The 21,502-nt window shown below is 43.9% G+C and overlaps 1 protein-coding gene across 1 annotated transcript; it reads right to left on the minus strand.

Annotated features, from left to right (window-relative positions):
* Positions 1–279: 279 nt before the first annotated feature.
* On the minus strand, positions 280–3,505 carry NPS (neuropeptide S; the record flags this gene model as incomplete). The annotated part of the gene is made up of 2 exons (XM_057408690.1): positions 280–1,228; positions 3,422–3,505. Coding segments are annotated over 2 exons (294 nt in total), but the record flags the coding sequence as incomplete, so codon positions are not given.
* Positions 3,506–21,502: the final 17,997 nt, after the last annotated feature.

A 21,502-nucleotide genomic window follows, 5' to 3' on the forward strand; every position in this document is an offset into this window, starting at 1 on the left:
AGGTGATCATGCCAATCAGCCGCATTCTAGGTTTAATACTGGGTTTGATATTTAACAGGGAAATATTAGAAAGCATCCATGTAGTGATTTATTGTTGTCTTAGCTTGGAATCCAGAATGCATCGCATGGACACGCAACATTTTCAAGCCAATGTCACAGCTCATTACACTGCTTTTGGAAGAGACAGCCACAAGGTAAAACTCACACAGACCAAATGACCTTCTCCCCCCCACCCCAGAAATGAATAAAACCTCTTTTTGTCAATTACTGCAGCACAACTGGAGCAGATGAACAGAAACCACGTTTGGCACATTTCATCAGGTGTGTGTTTGCTATGTAAGTCAATTAATTGAGGCAAAGAGAGCAGCACTGATACCCGGCCTTAGAGCGATTTATCAGGGAATGAAATGACACATCTTAAGGGATTATTTCCTGCTAAAGTCGTTTTAAATAACTCTATGAAAGAGAAACTACCAGTTACAAGTAGGGCCTGATTCTCTCTTTCACCAGTGGCCCTTGGTACGTTTGGGAATCTCAAATGAAATGTACTTTAAATCTGTCTTATAATTGCCAGAGTGGTTGTCTTCGCATAAATATGATGTGGGACAGGAAGGTACAGGCATGCTTTGCTTTGCCAGTGGGTTTGCCTCTATGGGAGTAACACCATCAGTCCTCCCAAGGGATTGCATGCACGCATCTATTCAAAGGGCAGGATTATTTCTGTATTAATCAAGAGGAACCTGATTAAATCTGAGGCTTTACAAAGAAGGGGAATTCACCGAATGAAAACATTCAACACAAAATTTGATGATCCTATAACTTTTGGAAACAAAGCCCATTCTGAGCAATCCCATCTGCTCCCCTTGGCTCGTGCTCTTTGAAATGAACCTCTGTTTACACGCTGAAGACACGGGTACATTTGTCTCTGTTGGCGCTATCATTGGAAAGCATTCAAATGGGTTTAAGCACAAAGTTAAACATCAGATCTAAAACTGGGGCTGCAGTTTCGAGCACTTGTTTATGACTTTGCTCTTCGAGAGGAAGTTTTTTTCATTCCTGATCCAACCCCGTTGCGAAAGGACCTTTTATTGAATGGCATCTCCAGGTAAGGCTTTAAAACAGCCACTTCTTCGCTCCTGCCCGCCTTGGCCAAGCAGTTATTCAGCAGGACCAGGCAGTAATCAGATTTCCCATACAGCTGGCAATTCAAATAGAAGGGATTGCTGCTCTGAAGATAAAACAGGAAGAAAGAAAGAGAAAAAGAGAGATAAGGAAAGGTAACATTATGAATTCATGTATTTGCCAGGACTTGGTCGGTAGAAAAAGCAAAGTAGAAACAGAAAAACCCTTTATGCTTCGAATGCCAAAGATGAACTGCTGTTTGCTAAAGATTCCTCATATTCCAAGTCAGATCTTTCCTAGTTTTATAGAAGACTTCACAGTGGTATATCTGGTATAAATTACTCATACTGCCGCCAGTGCGTTTAGGGTATGAAATGAATTGTTTTCCATGATGTTGACCAGTTGTGGCATGTCACACTGTTTCCCTAGAGTAGCATGTACGTTTACTGCTGTAAAATGAAACAGCATCTTGTCATCACTTGTGGGGAGTCATGTAGCTCAAATGATGGATAAGAGGAAATGATAATACCTGCAAAGCAGAGCTCTGTGGGAGGAGCTTTCTAGTAGTTACAACTAGTTATGGTAATATGTTAAACTTAGGTATAACTAAATTCAGTAATGACAAAGTAGTAATGGGAGTTTAAAAAAGTCTAGATTAAAACCCATAAAGGTTTATGTACACGTCCCTTTTACTTGCATTTTACAGTATAAAACGGTAAACAACATAAAAACCTTCACAAATTTAAATTGCATTGAAATTAACATTGAATTTAAACTCAGACATTCTCTGGCGTGTCTATAGCTGCTGTGTGCATCTTGCAGCACATCGTGATTTACAAGCTTGTAGATGATCTATCTGAAAGAACTCTTACGAAAGCTGTCTAAATGTCTCAAGCATTCTTGCTTGGGAAACAGTTGCGTGCAAAGCCACAGGGTTAACATCTGCCTTCACTGGAATTGATGGCAAAACTGCCATTAGCTTCACTAAGATTAGTTTTAATTCAGTATGCTATTACTTTTATTAATATTGCTTAGTGCTTAATGTTTCTTTTGCCTGTTCTGTGCATATAAAAGGTAGATTAATGATTCCTCTCCAAGCATGAGCATGCACCGGGTCTGGGTTTGTTCCCCAGGCTGAAGGTTCTCCCTAACAAGAAGAAATATTTTATGCAAGGAACACAGGCATAGAGAAATTCCCCTTTGAATTTTTAGCTCCTATCTCCCAACCTACACAGGGATTTCACTGCTGAATAAATTGCTGTTATTTTGACACGCAAGATACTCATTGAAATAATTAAACTCATTTTAGCTGTAGTATTAAGAACTGTGGCTACTCAGATTGAGCTACACCTAAACTATCGTGGTCAGAAATGAAAGATGATTCAGCATTTACAGCAGAAAACATACAGAGGGACCGGGTGATGGGTAGATTAAGGCTAACAGGAATTTCACATCAATAAAATAAAGAGCTTTAGGAGTAGCCACTATCTCTGCTAGCGACACATCACCTTAATAAAACGATAATGATGGAAAACACATCAGAGGAGAAAAAGAAATCTGAACCATGGCTCCTAGAGCTGATTTTACAGCAATAAAGAACCAGCAAATCTAAAGAAGACTTTGTCCAAAGCAGGGAAATTGAATATCAGTAGAAATAAAGTGTCTCATTCCACAATGGCAAAGTCTTAAATGCGTGGTTTGACCAGGAATGTGTCGTGGTAAATAAACTGGTCAAGATCAGCAGCTGAAAGGATGTCAGCATTATTTAAGTAACCTGCTCACTTCAGTTCTATGGGCTATGCTACTTTCATAGTTCAATCATATTTGTATTACTGATCCTATGCAATAATTTTCCATAACTTTATATAAGAATTTCTCCTTACTTTCACACTAACAGTGATAGATAAATGTGTTGGTTTATAAACTAGCTAGCAATAGGTGAAACGAATACATACATCTTGTTGTACCTATTTGATGTAGACAAGGGATTCAGGTGGATCGATGTTTTTCTCTTTTCCATACAATATTTCATCTCCCTACACTGCACATTAAATATGCAATACATTTCTCACATGATTATTTTAGAGGCTTGCATATTTTATTAGTAACTAAAGCAAAAACTGAGCTGTACTCCAGGAAAATCAGGTAATGATATTTAAGCAATAGCTTTAATACAAGAAACTTTTCATTTTATGAAACAACTAGGAAACAGGCAAGGAAAAAGCACTAATTTAAATAAAATAGCTATTTAAAAGAAATAAAGCTCATCACCTTCAAGCAAGTAGGGAGCATGACTTACCATGGAAGAGACGACAGGGTAACTCGAGCACACGATCATCATGGAGATCCAAAGAATGAAAACAGAGTTTAACCTGCATAGACTTCAAACGGAGACTGAGATTAGTTAAAACAAAACGAAGCAAAAAGCTCCATGCATACACATAAACCCACAGCTAGCACATTTTCTCCATAGACAAAGTAATCCACAGTGCTTTTACCTGACCATTTTTCACTCAGGATTGTATGTGTATGTACATGCAGTTATACTACCAAATTCCTCATATCCTTTCAGTTCTTTCTTAGATGACTGTTTTATACCAGAGTTCAGGAGTGAAAATGTCATCAAAGCTTATTTTATTATGACTAATTGGTCCTTGTTTGGCCTTTTCTTCTTGTTAAATAGGAAAATGGCAAGAACACACATTCAGCTGCCATTCTGAAACTACCCATTGATTTCATTTAAAGTGTTGCATTAAAATGTCTCTCAAGTGGGTTTGCTGTTACGTCTGTATCATCATAGCAAATGTGGTCAAAGGTCTAAAGATTTCAAAAACACGTTTCAAGAATGTTTTACCACTTCCAATATAACAGATCAAGACCTTGTAAAGCCTGTCTGCAAGGGAAAAAGAGTAAAACTGCATTTTAGATAGAAACCTCCTCAAAGAATTATACTCAGAGCAGCCACAATACATAGAATCATAGCATCATAGAACAGTTTGGGCTGGAAAGGACCTTAAGCTCATCCAGTTCCAACCCCTTGCCATGAGCAGGGATGCCTCACTCTAGACCATGTCACCTAAGACTCTGTCCAACCTGGCCTTGAACACTGCCAGGGATGGAGCATTTACCACTCCTTTGGGCAACCTGTTCCAGTGCCTCACCACCCTTACAGTAAAGAACATAAAACATACAAACATAAAACAATACATATGGCTTTTTCTTTTTCTTACCCTTTCTTTTTACATGCTTAGATTTAATGCACCCAAATTTTAAGTGTTTTTCTTGGAACTTAAGTTCTTTGGACAGTAATTTCTTCGCTTGCATGCAGACCTATCTTAGCCTATGTAAAGTTTATTCAATCAAGTCCTCTATAGGATTAATAAATTCTGTTAATTCCCATCAATGTAGCAAACGCTTAATATCCAAGAGCATCATTTGTTCCTTCAACCAATTTTATTGTGCAACATTTAATTTAGCTGCTTCATATTTCAGAGCATCCTGTGGTTTATTTAAACAGGATCTGTAAAAGCAGTCAAAGTCCCACGAAGTCTGTGAATGTCACACGGCACAGGTGAGGGAATGCTGAAAACCATGGAATTCCTTCTTTTCCCCCTCTTTTTGACAGTCACACAGTGTCAGGCACACATCAGTGACTCAGCAGCCTCAGACGTTGCTTTTCCATCAGTGTTTAAACTGAAAAATCAATGCACAAGCGCTCCAGAAGGGAACTCTGTGTGAGCCTTCCGAGAGACAGGAGCTGTTATAGACTGCAGCAACTTTAACTGGAACATTCAGTCTCTTGATGTAGATCCATTGAATTCCAGGGACTAGAGAGCAGCAAGGCCTTCAGGTAAGGCCAAAAGAAATATAGTGGTATGTATGGATAGGAGCCATTCAAAGTCAGGCTGGATGTGATTCTGGGCAACCTGATCTAGTTGAAGATGTCCCTGCTCATTGCAGGGGGGTTGGACAAGATGACCTTTGAAGATCCCTTCCAACCCGAACTATTCTTGATTCTATTGAAAGCCTTTATCACGTTTTATAGAAGAATTCATAATTTAATCTCAGATTATGGTTGAACAGTTTTTCATCATCACTGTACATGGTGGTGCTGATCATGCCAGTGGCTGATAGATATAGTCCAATGACTTAAATGACTTCTAAAAAGTACATGTTTGTAGTTGCTGGTAAAGTACTTCAGGATTCTTCAGGCCCAACAGGAGTATAGAAATATAAGATGAAATTAACCTCATTTAAACACCACAGTAAGCAATCCATTTATAAGAACTGTCAAGAGAACATTTGACTATTTGCATATTCAGTAGGTGTCCTCTTATTCAGAGAGAAAATCCTTTTGCTTGAATTGAACATCCTGTTCCGACTCGTACAGGACCTCCAACTCCCACCAATAAGCGGATTAGCCCGTGTTTCTGCAGCAGTGAAAAGCAGTTTGGGTTGGATTCTGCTTGAGCACAGTTTAGTGTCAGTTTTCATTGTATCTGCATTTCGTTTCACTCCATTTTCATACAAAATTAACCTTCACACAACATTATTTGTGGAAGATGAGGGATAAGAGTAGGTTTGTGATTAAAGTTCAGGACTTCAAGGTTCAGTGTTGGAGTTTGTGCCTTAGACTCCATGGGTGACCTTTGGTGCATTATTGACTTAGGCTTTTAAAATCATGGAATCATAGAATCACAGATTGCTTGGGATTGGAAGGAACCTTAAAGTTCACCCAGTTCCAATCCCTGCCATGGGCAGGGACACCTTCCACTAGACCAGATTGAGTCGTTTGTGTCACTGGTGACCTCCCATTATGCCTGGTCAATACCTCCTATTCTTACCTTTATCTTATCTCTCTAAAAGAGTGGATTTGGCCACATTTCTAGCTCACAAGCTCTGGACATGACAGATGCCCAGAGACTCTCTGTAGGCAACTTCAGCATGAGCAGGTGGTGAGAGGACAACCAAGAAGGCCACCAAGCAGCTCCCAAGGACATGGCCATGCTGGCCCAGGCAGGATGAAGCTTTGAGGAGCCTGGAGCAAAGCAGCAGGGTACAGAAAACTCAAACAACATGGGAAGACAGCTCCTGTGTGACTTTGTAAGGAAGGACAAGAAGATGATCAAATACGCTTGTTCAGGATGTTTCAAACAGCGGGTTGGAAAAGGAAAGAGGCAAATGTAGCAGCAAATCTCTCAGGCACTTTGCAAAACCAATTGCATCTGGTCTGAACACTAAATAAATAATGGTTCACCTGAGGGTTTGCATGGATTTCATTCACACTCATATTATATATATATGGATATGTACCACAGTAACATCTTTCTTAGCAAAATTCTTTCACCTAATTTCTGTTTCCAGTTCTGCCAAAACCTCATCTATGACAGAGTGGGGTCATAGAATCATAGAATCACAGAATGGTCTGGGTTGGAAAGGACCGTAAGATGACCTAGTTCCAACCCCCTGCCATGGGCAGGGACATCTCACACTAAACCGTGTTGCTCAGGGCTCTGAGCAACTTGGCTTTAGGACCCGACTCTAAGAAGAAACAGGCAAGTAATGTCTGGGTTTTTGCCCCCCCAAATTCAAGAGGAAATTCCATCTTTTCAAAGGCTTTGGCCAGCTGAGCAGCCATAAAGTGTTTCCACACAAGAAGGATGCAGATGGCACTTAGACAAGTGTGAGTTATTGAGACATCACCGACCCAGAACCGGGCTCAAGGGGTTTGTCCACCTCTGAGACACACGGGAGCGGTGTTATCTGAACAGAGTGAACATTCAAGCCCACATATTTGACTCTCACTTCTCGGAGTTTATTTTTCTCTAGCTATTCAGGATGCAGTTTAACTCACCACCACTGTGATTTGCATGCATGAAGTGTATATGGAGATTTAGGTACATTCAAGATATTCCCACTTCAAGTTTGGATGAATCAGGTTTAACAGAACAAGTGGCAATTGACATTTCTGTCTTCGCTTCTGTCTGCAGAGCATCCAGTCTGAGGCTTTGCTCCCAGGTAAAGTTCCTGGCAGGTATCATAGGTCAGACAAATCATCAAGAGCCATAATAAAAATTCCCAGCATCCATAAAATTTGCATTTTATGAGAATAAATTAGCAGGAATATCTTCACTTCCCTGCAAAGCCAGTATCATCACCTCTTCCCTCTTGCTTGATTCATTAAAGGAACAGTGTATTGCACCTCGCTGCTGCTCTGGTTTGGTTTTCCTACGAAAAACATAGGAAACACAACACAAAACTTAATGATAAACCTATAGAGCCTTAATAAGACTTAACAGAGAAACTTAATAAAGTTATTAGGCCTATAAGCTTTAAAACATGCTTCTCACCCCCAACACAGTAGTAAATCTAAAGTGTTTAAACTGTCACTGTGTGCCTTTGCTAAGGGATCAAACCAATAAAAAATGAAAGAAGAGACCCAAACCTGTCTGCATGATCCATTGGTATAACCCCAACCCTTATAAAACCATAGCAGGTTAGCGGTCTGGAGAAAGGGAAGGTGCTAAATCATGTTCTTCCCCTCTAGGATGCTCACAGTGAAACCTCAGCATGGCTTCTTTTGGAGAAAGGAGCCTGGATATTTTGCTCGGAGCTCAGATTTTCTCTTGCTTTCAAGAACATCAAGGAACAAGAAGCAGGATGGTTTGCTCTGAGATCAGAGCAAGGTGCAAACTGGAAATTAATCATACTTGCAGCCGATAAATCTGTTTCTGACTCAGCGATAATAGAAAATCCCAGCAAGACACAAAGAAAGAAGGAAAACAGAAAGAAAAGGCAAGAATCAAGCAGAACGACAAGTCAGGAAGCAGGCTTATCCCTTCGGTCATTATTGTTCTGCTCTCACTGCCAGCAAGGGATGCAACCAGACCACTGTGATCTCATCTACAGAGGCACAAAGGAGCTAAAAAGCTGCTGTAGACACACACTTGACTTGTTCAGGGCATTTCCCTGCCATGATTCTTCCTAATCCCCTTAAACTTGGTTATGATCCACAAAGATCATGTGTCTGGCTGACAGGGAAAGGGGTTTTACGGCCAAATGGTGCAGCTGGGGGGAAGCACAGCTCCCGCGTCCCCCCTTGCCCTCACGTATATGACTGGGAAGCAACGGAGCATCTCTGATGTCTCCACAAGCCCACCTGCCTGCGGGCTGGAGCCTGTCCCCTGTGTTATTTACTTTGCTCCTGTGCCGCCGAGGTGTTTGCACAGAGGTGCTCTCTGTGGAGGATGCGATAGTCTCCTCAAAGGTCAGGTGCATATTTTCCGAGCCCATGGAGGCCCACGGTGGATAAACAGCTCTGCGTTCCGGTTCCAACTCATGAGTTCACCAGAAGGAGAGGCTCAGTTATTGAATTTCATTGTGTTTGCACAGCAAAGTGCCCGCAGAGGCAAGTCCTGCGAATGATGCACTGCTCCTTGCAGACGGGGATGGCTCCTACACTGAGCTGTGGCACTGCAGCCCTCGCTTAAGACACACAGCTCCTTTTAATACCTAATTTTCAATGCGATTCCATGCAGACATCCTTCCCCTGGAAGCCTGTGTTAGCAGTGGTTAAGGCTCCAGCAATGCACAGGTTTGATCTATGAGAAAGAGGAAATCAAAAAGACATTAAAGCAAGAAGCAGCACGGCTACTCCTGCCTCCCACTCCGTAATGGTGTTGTGGTCAGCTTGCTTTGCCTGGAGAGATACAGATGTGCAGCAAGGAAGGGATGTTAGACTAATAGGGAGCAAGGTACAAGATTTGTGGACAAAGAGATTATATGAATCTCACGGTCCGGGTTGTAACCGGTTCCGAAGCACTTCTGCATCATTGGAGTGGTGCACGTCACTGTCACAGCAAAGGGGATGAAGTTGCAGGCTGATCCTCTCATGCCAGAAGCAGAAATTAGCTTTAAAGTCACGTTTTCCATCCTACCTCAGACAGGAATTGTTGGCTGTGTCATAGTCACCATCCTCAGGTTTTAAAAGTCTAAGTCATCATCTATAATTATATATATCCTTTTCCTGGTTACAGTCAACGTACACAGGGATGATGTGGGCAGAGACAGTGTGAGTTTCCTTACCCCTCTCCCTGGCACGGGGCAGAGCTGCTGATTGCATCAAATCATTCAGTGCTGTAAAACCTGAGCCCGTCATGCCAAATATCATCTCCTGTAGACCGCAGCACTTGGCACCTTGCACAAATGTCCACACAACTTCTGCTGACGCGACCGCGTTCACGCTCTGCTCCATGACAAATGACAAGAGTAATGCTTTTGGCAAAAAACATGTTTAAATATGGCAAAAAAAGAGTCCCATTTATAGATTTTTGCCAGATTCCTTCGCATGCCTTCAGAAAAACAATCTGCATGAAGCACAACAACATGAAAAGCAAGCTCTCGTTATTCTCTGCGCCAGCATGGAGCGTTAAAGCCATTTGATAATACATCTGAAGGAAAACAAAAGAGCAGAGCAGACAAAACTCGCTCAACCCACGAAGGGGAGACTCAGCAAGTGAAAAGTGCCTGTAATTAACATTTTTGCTACGCTCATTTGTGCATGCCAACATAATGAATGCAGTCAGATAGTCCTCAAATGGATCCTACAGGAAGCTGCTGCCTAAGAAAAGATGTCAGTGCTGAGCTAAAAAGACACCTGTCAAAGCTGAAACCCAATTTTGGTTCAGACGCAACAAAGATCTTGATGATCAGAGAAAGTCTGAAGAGTTGCTGAAGGAGAAGCCAGGCAGAGAAAAGAGCCAGAAAGAGAAAACACAGACAAGAGGAGGCAAAGTATTATTGAGGAGAGGGAGGAGAAAAGGATGTTGGAAAGTCTGATGCGGCTTCAGAAGAAGAGATTGAACGCTGAAGGGATCAAACTTTAAAAGAGCCAAGGAAAGCTAATGAAAATCAGATAAATAGTATGGAATAGGGAGAAATGGCTTTGAAGGCCATTTCTTACGTATGTTATTGCACTGTATCTCAGGGCTGTCGAGTGCGTAAGGCTAAGAAAGACAAGAAATACATATTCAATGCTAAGATGTCAACAGAATATTCCAGATCCAGCAAGTTTGCTTATTTTTGCTGTACAAACCCATTCTTTCTGCTCTCCAAGTCCTCATGTCATACCAACAAGCACTATTGGCATTTAGGAATGGCATTTAGGAATGGCATTTAGGAATGTTTGCTGTACAAACCCATTCTTTCTGCTCTCCAAGTCCTCATGTCATACCAACAAGCACTATTAGCATTTAGGAATGGATAAAGAGAGTGGTGTAGGGTGAGTGAGTCTTGGTAGCACAGCTAATGAAACAGTTATGGTTGGGAGGCAAGAAGTGGGACACAAACCTGCAGACCTATAGTAACTGCAAGGTCACTGAGGGACACAGAAGATGCAAAATGCTCATCAGGACACTTCCCATCTACAGACTGGACAGAAAGGGGTGAATTGAACACCTGAGCAGGTTTTTATGCAATCTGGAGAGACCTTCAGGCTGGAAACCAGGTCATCTGGATGTAAAACATCTGTCAGCGGTCTCATTTCCTCTACAGACAGTCCTGGTTTGATCTGCTGGGAGAGAAGCAAACTTTCCTCTCATTTGGCACGGAATGATGAGAAAATATCCAAATCACAACACAGGGGCGGCTCATTTCCTTCTGAGCAGGCAATGTTTGCGGGGGAGAAATCTCAGCTCTTCCACAGATTAGCTCTTGGCATTTCTGGAGCCGGGTAAGATGCCAGTTTACATTTGTGACACGGGACCTAAAGTACCTTTAGGAAATAAGGGGCTGCACCTGGAGCAGCGCTCATCATCGGGAGGACGTGAGAGGACACACCTTTTCTTCTCCGAAACGCAGAGCATTTTCCATCTGTTCTTCATGCTCTTTTAACTCCCTGCTATTTTCTTTCTACTTGTCTGTGCCACTTGAACAAACAAGCATATTGCAGCCTCTTTAAAGGAGCCGTCCTTTTCCACAAAAGCCTTTTGATAGGAAGGGTCTTCTCTATAGTGACCTACTAAACAGCAGACAAATAGGCACTGAACCCGAGAGGCAGCTTCACATTGTGAACATACTCATGCTTTCAAATTTGCTGGTAGGAAGATGAAATCAAACTATGAGGCTGTCTTGCTCAACAGGCAGTCGAGACATAGAAGTGGTACCCAGGCATCAAGTACTGCTCAGTACCTTTGGTATTCCATGACTGACAACAAGGAGCTTCTCTACCTTGCAAAATGCCAGCCCTGGATCATTACTTGGCAACTATCATTGCTTATACAGGTCCTCAGGTCGGAAAGAGGTGATGTTGCTGTCATACAATTCAGTGCCCAAGCTGGCATGCCTTTTGTCTGAACATAAGCTCCCAAGGAGCCTGATTTCCCCCTCATGTTCCCTCCCTCTTATAAAATGCTTCATCTAAAAATACCACATGCCAAAAAGACAGAAGAAGTTTGGGTTTTCTCACTGAAAACCTGTTGCAGCTGACTGGATTTTTCTTGCTCTGTGCAAGCATCTCTTCATACCCAATTATGTTTTTGTGTGATATAACTCCTCAAGAAGTCTTATCTGCCTCCCTCATTCCTCTATTACTTGCATCAACACCTAATCTGCAAACCTCATTTCTCTCCCTTGTCTCCACCTTGTGAATTCCCCTTTTAGCATCAGGGTCTTTGGGGTCTGCTCTGATTTGTACCCCTCCCCATGCCTGCTAACTTGGGAGTAATCAACTGCTACTTCTTAATCAAGAGCACAGATTAGTGTGAATAAACACGAAATCCAATATTAGCAAAGCTAATGTAACCTTGGTCTCCGGGGAACAGGAAAGGCCATGGATGCTGAGGATCGGGATTGGTCTCTGGACAGGACAGGGGCTATTCCCTAGACACTCACTACAGAGTTTCACTGCTCCAGTCTCACAGGGGAAGTGTAGAAGGCACAGTACATGAAAAGGATCAGCTCTCCATTCAGCTTGACACTGCACTGACTGCCAGAAGAAAACATGTAGCCCACAAAAAAACCCTGTAACTCCTTTTTTTTTCACCTTCCAAAAAGCCTGCCTGCTGACAGCTAGCTCTTTCATTTGAGCTGTAAAGGTTCATGCTTTTAAACCCAATTCCCATCACTCGAGTACATTACATGATGGACTTCAATATTGCACTTTTCAATAAAGACAGAGCGAGTCCCAGCTGTGAGGAGTGGAGACAGACGTGGTGCAACTTTCAAAGGGGCTGAGGGCCTCTTTTTAAAGGGAAGAAGCACTGAAGGACTCGACTGTGCAGCAGCAAGGAGCACACCTGAATTAACACTGTGGATGGAGTACACGCACCACTCACCTGCTCCTCAATGCTGAGTAACAAAGGTGTAGGAACCATGCCCAGGCACAAGGTGATGCTTTTCTTGTTGCTATAGCAAACACCATCTCTGCTAGCTCTGCCCAGCTTGGGCCTGCCCTTCATCATTACCTCAGGAGATCTGAGATGCTCCAGACCAGCACAACAAATAATGAATGAGCAACTAAGAAAGTGAAGCTCACACGATCCCCAGCCTCTTTTACCGCAGCAGGAACAGCGAGACCATGCTACATAGAAGAGATCCCTTGAAACTCAAATAACCCCACAGTTCTCTGCCCTGCCAAATTTGATAATGCCAGCATCATCTAATCCAACAGGACAGGGACTAAAAATACCCATTGCAGGCTTCTGATATAAGGGCAGAATCTCTTAACATGTGCTCTTTTAAAGTGTTGAAACTTGTGGCCTTAGGGTACGTCTATGCCGTGGGCATAGCAAGCTCAGAAACTGATAACTGCACATCAAAGACGTGACCGAGAGGTGCAACCCAAAGATTTCCCATTTCCCTGGTTCACAGTTCAGCCCTACTGTGGTTTCTTGTTGTGCATCTCAGAGTCAACGTGTGAGTCCTCAGTGCCAAATTGCACACCATGTTCTTAAGCCACATCAAATTGCTTTACAATCTCTGCAGTTCACAAGCTGGAAACCGGCTATTTCTGTTCTGAATGTCAGAGACGGGCAACGTTGAGGGATAACTAGGAATTTCCCAGGGCTTTTATCTAACCCCCAACCTCTCCCAAAGCCCTGCTGACACATTTGGGGTGGTGTAGCATAAACAGGGGCTGGGGATGAATTGTGAAGAGGAACACACCATGTAGAACTGGAATACCACATGGCAGTGTTGAAGGCCAGGTTGGACACAGGGGCTTGGAGCAAGCTGCTCTAGTGGAAGGTGTCCCTGCTTGTGGCAGGGGGTTGGAACTGGATGAGCATTGAGGTCTCTTCCAACCCCAACCATTCTAGGATTCTATGTTCATGCAGACTTCATGTTCTCCACTATCCTGAGACCAGTCCTATTTTCCACAAGACTGAAGGCAGTACAAAACCAAAATGTATTAACTATGTGTTTTCTTCCCTTGCATAAAGCAATCTTTTGATTTTCCCCTTCCTAATTTTAGCCATGTGGGTTTTTCTCTCTTGTATAGCTAACATTTCTCCTTTGAAAGGGGTAGTTCCTGGTTCACCTGCCCATCTCTGGACCCCAAGCAGTGTGTTTCACTGTGTTCACAGAAGCTATCATCCACTGAATCCAAGCTGCCAGGTTGTGGCCAGGCTACCTTTCCAACCTGAGTGGTCAAAACCTCTTTATTCTGGCCTGCATCATACTCTCTTAACTTTGAGAAGAAATATAGAATCATAAAATCATAGAATAGTTAGGGTTGGAAAGGACCTTAAGATCATCCAGTTCCAACCCCTCTGCCATGGGCAGGGACACCTCACACTAAACCATGGCACCCAAGGCTCTGTCCAACCTGGCCTTGAACACTGCCAGGGATGGAGCATTCACAACCTCCCTGGGCAACCCATTCCAGTGCCTCACCACCCTAACAGGAAAGAATTTCCTCCTTAGATCCAATCTAAACTTCCCCTGTTTCAGTTTTAACCCGTTACCCCTTGTCCTGTCACTACAGTCCCTAATGAAGAGTCCCTCCCCAGCATCCCTATAGGCCCCCTTCAGACACTGGAAGCTGCTCTGAGGTCTCCACGCAGCTTCTCTTCTCCAGGCTGAACAGCCCCAACGTCATCCAAGCCTCTTTGCTTTTTTAACCCCCACAAGGCGCTTCTGCTGATTGCAGGCATGAAGAGAAGCTGGCCGGGCAAGCCCTGCACCCTGCCGTGGATGAAGATGTTACAGTTGCCTGGGAAACGGCTCCATGGGATCACGGAGATGTATTCTATATGTTTGCCTTCAGATACAAGATTATCACCTTGTCTGTGAGCAGTGTCACAAGAAAATCCTGACACGGGACAAACCCAGGCCGTAACCTGCAGAAATCAATTAACTCTTCTATGGCATTAGCTGGAATTTCACAGAGCTAAACCCAATCTAAAGTGCCTCAGTGTCTCACATCAATCAGATCTGCCCTGAAAGAGCAAAGGTGAGTTACAGTTAGAGCACCTCATTCCTCAGCAACGGGCACAAGGTGTAAATCCACTTGTATGTTATTAGCAGGTGAAAGATGTGGCTGAGGAGAGATGAAGGGTCTAAAGCCAAAGGAGATGGGACTACTCAGAGCCTGAGGGTATTTATTTAGACCCAGTATTTGCAAATTTGGATATTTATTTGTCTATTTTCCGGAAGAACATATTCAATACTAACAAAAGGAGCACCGGTAGCCACAAACCAGACACAGAATGATGGTGGGGTACAGTCTCTGTTCGCACTCTCTCGTAGCAATGAGCAATTCAGGATGCACTCTTCACCAAGAAGTTAGAGCTCTGCCACATTCCTTCACCACGGTTTCCCAGGTACCACAATCCTGAGTTTGCACACAAAGCCCCATAGATATTATGCTGAAGAAATTCCAGTAAGAGCTGGAAAATGCTAGTTTGAGGAAACCAGGTTTAACAGCAAGCAAGAAAGAGTAAGGAATTAAGGTTAGACTGTATTTTATTGCAACATAAACCCACAGGACTGTGCTGTGTCTACATATGATGGTGGTATGAGTGATTTTAGAGAAGAAAGAGCAATAAGGAGCAGAATATTGCAGAAAACATCCTGTTTCTGGCAGCAGTTTAAACCAAGAATCCAGAATAATTTCAGTGCTTACCTTCAATCAGAAGCCGACACCGTGCTTTACTTTCTCCTGTGGGTATAGTCAGCTCCCAAGTTAAAATCCAAGCTTAATATCTTCTACTATAGTTTAGACCATGGGCTGGGAAGCAACATAGGAAATAGATGTTTCACACTTAGCAATAGATGCTGAAAGTCCATCCTGTGCTCGAGGCTCCCAGGGCATTGATTGCATCTGCTCCTGGGCTCTGAGTCCTGCAGCCAAGAAAGTGAGGCTGAAAACCCTACAGGGTTTAAACCCCAAGTCACCAGGCCTCTGCTAGGGTCTGGCTTCAATCTCTGAGGCTGCTTTGCTGGGTCAGCAAAGAATCTGCTCTGCTTTCAAGACCAAGTGCCTGCTACCCTGTGGGAGCTCAGAGCTGGAAGCAGTGCTCCGGATGCTCTGCTCACAGCTTTGCTCTATTGCAAGGGTCAAAAGGAAGCAAACGGGGATGTTAAAGGAATCACTGGGATCATGCAGTTCATGTGCATGGAAAAATGGGAGGAAAAAGGTGCTTAAATAACAGGTTGTGATAGCAAATGGGTTTTTCGCAGTCTTTGGCTAGTATTCCAGTCCTTCACTTCAAAAACACCCACAAAAGAAAGTATTATTCCACTCTGGTCCCTGTTACACAAATTATTCAGTATTTCAGCTGTGGTACTGTATATCATTAGGGTTACATACACTGTTATCAGTCACTGTGGTGTGATTTGCTGCTGTTTATTATGCTCATACTCCTATAAACATAATTACATTGCACGAGGCTATAAACTCCCCATACCGGAGGCTCTAAGTATCTTTTTTCTTGTATTTATTAAATTGTGTTTATACAAATTCTTCCTAATTTATATTGCATCTTCCTTGTTAAATAGAACAGCAAAATATAATTGAGTCTTCCATTCTTAATGGTGCTTTTCTTTTATTGCTGAAACAGACGTGCATAGACTTTTGCACATCAGAAAATCAACTGGAGTCTTAGCTGACTATAGCAGTCTTGTAAAGCAGAGCTGTGATTTTTGGTGGGTCACCATCAGGCCTGTGCAGAGATTGCTCCATCCAGCTAACAGAACATGCTGTCTAAAAACACAGGCAGGGCCTTCCAAACTGCACAAACAAAATTAAACTTCCAGGAAATGGCAGGCAATGGATTCCTACCATGTATTTTAAGTGCAACAGCTTCTAGGGTTTTTTTTTAGTAGTGCATTTCTGGCTTGATTTGACTGAGGTTTTCACTAAGCAATGCTTCAGGAGAAGATGTTAGAAATAATTAATCCCATCAGAGGAGGAGAGGCTGCACTATTTTAGTTCACATCCGATGATAGTGGGGAGAACACAGGATTTTAGGTGCCTCATTACCAGCCAGCCTCCTTCTATGGTTAAAAATAGAAAGGAAAATTCTATTCTGCACATTTTCCTCTGGTTTTAGCATTATTTTTCAGTAAATTTAGTAAAAGTAGTGCTGGTGTGAGTGACCAGTCAGAGGATGATGACACAGTGGACAGTGAAGGGATGGCTTCAAGGCATTGGGATGGCAACTCCAACACCCGTGCTCTGACAACTCCTTGGCCTCACAGCAAGGGCTGTCAATAAGGTTGTCAAATTAGCACTGAGTGACACTAGGCCTTGTGATGGGGGCTTCTTTTCTGCTGGTGAAGAAGCTGATTTCAGGCTGAGCATCAAAGAGCTTCTATCGACAGGGGTTGGAGCCCTGTATTAGCCACCTCGAGGGAGGGAATCGATACCCAGCCACCAGTGCCTGGACATATCCAACCTGCTGGACAGGCTCACTTTAAAAACAAATGCAGCTGCAAGATCTTATCATAGAATCAAAGAATGGGCTGGAAGGAACCTTAAAGGTCTCCAGTTCCAACCCCTGCTCCGGGCAGGGACCCCTTCCACTAGAGCAGCTTGCTCCAAGCCCCTGTGTCCAACCTGGCCTTGAACACTGCCAGGGATGGGGCAGCCACAGCTTCTCTGGGCACCCTGTGCCAGCGCCTCAGCACCCTCACAGGGAAGAGCTTCTGCCTTAGATCCAGCCTGAACTTCCCCTGTTTCACTTTGAGCTCATCACCCCTTGTCCTATCACTATTTGATGAAGAGTCCCTCTCCAGCATCCTTGTAGCCCCCCTTCAGATACTGGAAGCTGCTCTGAGGTCTCCACGCAGCCTTCTCTCCTTCAGGCTGAACAGCCCCAGTGTTCTCAGCCTATCTCCATATGCGAGGTGCTCCAGCCCCTCATCATCCTCGTGACCTCCTCCAGACTTGCTCCAACAGCTCCAGGACCTTCTTATGTTGAGGACACCAGAACTGCACACAATGCTGCAAGTGAGGGCTCCCAAGAGCAGAGTAGAGGAGCACGATCACCTCTGGTCATGCTCCTTTTGATGCCAGTGATGCCACCTAACCTAATCTTGTACTCTGTGGTTAAATTTCCATCTATTTAAGCACTCCAAACAAACCACCCAGCAGCACAGACCGCTGCCAAGGCAGCCGCAAGGGGAACCTGCACTGCTTCTGGTCCTGCTGCAAGAGTCATTGCACCAGGAGTGCAATCACAGCTGGGCCCTGCAAGTTAATTTTACCTTCTTTTCTCCTGAAGGCAAAAGCTGAAACACCCTGCGAGCGCTCCACGCCACCAGCAGACGAGATCTCAGCAGCAAGCTTCCCAATGCAGAGGAGAAAATGACTGTTTCCCCAGGAGGACCAGATCCCACGTCAAAGAGTAAAACAAATAATAAACGTGTGAAGCAGAACAGAAATCCTTTATGAAATACTTTGCAATGAAGTGAGTCAATGAAAAGAATGTCAAGCAGCCAGATAAAAGACTTACACGTATTGTGGGACCAGCCATAGGTTTCTCTTTCTTATACCCATGTTTTCTTCTGAGCCTTTGTGCAGATAACATTTGTTAGGGAGAGTTAAGCAGTGAAACATCAAGCAATAATGAAGCTGCAATCTGTGCTCATTTACAGGCAGCCAGGGTGAGCAGGTCAAAGACTTGAGGAGTTTCTGCAGAGAAGTCTGGATGCTGGCTGAAACCTCTAAAGAGCCACAGGTTTCTATTACATCACATCAGATGCTTCCCTCTCCTCTCTGCAGCCCATGGACCAGAAGAAGGCCTGGCCTGAAATGTCCTTGGAAAAACAATAGTGATGCTACTGCCCTGGGGGATGCTGATGGAAAACTCTGCGTGTTCCTTTGCCCGCCTTTGCCCATGGAAAAATCCATCAGCAATTAAGACTTTAGAACTTCATGCAGTTGTTTTATTCTGTGTTATGTGGAAAAAAGGAATCGATATTTATTGTGCTCATTGTGGCTAAACTTCAGTGCTGTGTTTAGCCCCCAGAAGGAGTTAAGTTCAGTAGCCAGCAAGACTGTATGTCAATGAACACATGGGCCATCTATGTTAGACATACATTATGAAACAGATTATTTTGTAAAGCAGCTGAGATCTTCAGGAATTTTGGGGAATGCCTGAAACCTGTATGGAATTGTAAATGAAGTGCCTAAATGATTTGAGATTATAATTTCAGATGGTTTTTATCCTATAGAGTCCTTTCTACTTGCTTCTAAGACTGTGTGATTTAGCTTAGAATCATAGAATAGTTAGGTTTGGAAAGGACCTTAAGATCATCCAGTTCCAACCCCCCTGCCATGGGCAGGGACACCTCACACTGAACCGTGGCACCCAAGGCTCTGTCCAACCTGGCCTTGAACACTGCCAGGGATGGAGCATTCACAACCTCCCTGGGCTACCCATTCCAGTGCCTCACCACCCTCACAGGAAAGAACTTCTTCCTTATATCTGACCTAAACTTCCCCTGTTTCAGTTTTAACCCGTTACCCCTTGTCCTGTCACTACAGTCCCTAATGAAGAGTCCCTCCCCAGCATCCCTATAGGCCCCCTTCAGAGACTGGAAGGCTGCTCTGAGGTCTCCACGCAGCCTTCTCTTCTCCAGGCTGAACAGCCCCAACTTTCTCAGCTCCAGTCCCCTGAGCATCCTTGTGGCCTCCTCTGGACCTGTTCCAACAGTTCCATGTCCTTTTTATGCTGAGGACCCCAGAACTGCACACAATGCTCCAGGTGAGGTCTCACAAGAGCAGAGTAGAGGGGCAGGATCACCTCCTTCGACCTGCTGGTCACGCTGCTTTTGATGCAGCCCAGGATACGGTTGGTTTCTGGGCTGCAGGCGCACACTGAAGCCGGCTCATGTTCATTTTCTCATCATCCAACACCCCCAAGTCCTTCTCCTTGGGCTGCTCTGAATCTCTTCTCTGCCCAACCTGTAGCTGTGCCTGGGATTGCTCCGACCCAGGTGTAGGACCTTGCACTTGGCATGGTTAAACTTCATGAGGTTGGCATCAGCCCACCTCACAAGCGTGTCAAGGTCCCTCTGGATGGCATTCCTTCCCTCCAGGGTATCAACCGAACCACACAGCTTGGTGTCATCGGCAAACTTGCTGAGGGCGCACTCAACCCCACTGTCCATGGCAGCAACAAAGATGTTGAACAAGACCGGTCCCAACACCGATCCCTGAGGGACACCACTCGTTACTGGTCTCCAGCCGGACATTGAACCATTGACCACAACTCTTTGCGTGCGGCCATCCAGCTGGTTCTTTATCCACCGAGTGGTCCATCCATCAAATTGATGTCGCTCCAATGTAGAGACAAGGATGTTGTGTGGGACGGTGTCGAACGCTTTGCACAAGTCCAGGTAGATGCCATCAACTGCTCTACCCCTGTCCATCAGTTCTGTAGCCCCATCATAGAAGGCCACCACATTGGTCAGGCAGGATTTCCCCTTAGTGAAGCCATGCTGGCTGTCACCAAGCACCTTGCTGGTTCTCACGTGCCTTAGCATGCCTTCCAGGAGAATCTGCTCCAAGATTTTGCCAGGCAAAAACAAAATAGATCTTGCACTCTATCATCTATTTTTCAATAGCATGTATCTCTTAGCAGAGCCTACATTTATTTCCATAATTAGGATCACCGCAATGTTTTGATTTTGTTTTGTAACATTTGCATCTGTTCACTGGGAATTCCTTTGAGCCAATGCAACTCAATTTAATAGAGCCCTGTCCTGCAGTGGAAAAGAACTGGAAAAACACTCTCATAAAGACTTTAGCTCATCAGTTTTAATAGTAAGATGTCCTCTGAGGACCAATTTGAACTTATTCCTAGAATAGGTTCCATGAAGGGCTCCATTTGTCTGCAGGAAGCAGACATTGACCATTCCTATCTGTCTCTGATGCATTGCCCCTGACCACAGAAATGGGGATGGACATGTTTCCTGTCTGAGATTTCAGCTAGAAGAGTATCTATTAAGGTGATTACCTTGGAAAGTGCAGTTTTCCAGTCTTCCTCCAGTTTTCCTCTGGAACCCACAGCAGACAGCTTCTGAGAGAGCATTATGGCGAGGGAGCTCATGACTTCTGAGATGATGTTCAGTTCTGCAGGCTCAATGATATGGAAAATTCTGGGATTTCAGCAGTGGAAGCAGGAATTTGGACAGTCACTAAACCTATCAAATAATTTAAGAGAAATCATTACAAGGAGAGGGTCAATTAGAAAAAGCATCAACACAGAAAAACATCCTCAGACGAGAGGTGAAGGGTGTTTTGTCCCAAACGCACCTAAAGATACATGAATCAGCTCTAGTTTGCATTCCCTTATGATGAACAGCCTGAGCATGGCACTGTGCTGCAGGCTAATCCCACGAGCACACAAAAACCATGCAAAGCAATGTCCATAAGGATAGATTTCAAACCATCTCAGTAACAATAAGACCAGTTATTCTAGGAATTGCTGGAAAATGAAGGCATTCTCCACAGTGACTAAATGAAACAGTCAAACAGCACAACAGGCTACCTGGAATGACAGTCATAAAGTTCACATCTTCTAATTACTTTGCCAAGTGTCTGCTTTCACAACACGTCTGCAGCAAAGTCAGCTACACAATAGCCTGTGGATATACAAAGTCTATGGCCATTGGCAGACACAAAAGTGAGGCTTCCAGACAGTTTTCCATGAGCTGAGCACTGCCAGCTCTGCACTGTAGTAATGGGAACTCGTCTGGGAGTGTCGAAAGGTCTTTATTGCTGTCTGTAGACATCTCCCAAGTCAATTCACACATCAAATGAGGAAGAAGTGGAGAAACAAAAAGGCAGAGGCTGCAATGCAAGATTCCAGCCTTTCAGGTATTAAACTCTAAGGCTCAGAGAACAAACAAAGAATCACAGAACGGCTTGGGG

The sequence above is a fragment of the Pezoporus wallicus genome, unplaced genomic scaffold (genome assembly GCF_028554395.1).
Source record: "Pezoporus wallicus isolate ANWC-B61680 ecotype Strahan unplaced genomic scaffold, APGP_CSIRO_Pwel_v1 contig_13954, whole genome shotgun sequence".
NCBI lineage: Eukaryota > Metazoa > Chordata > Aves > Psittaciformes > Psittacidae > Pezoporus > Pezoporus wallicus.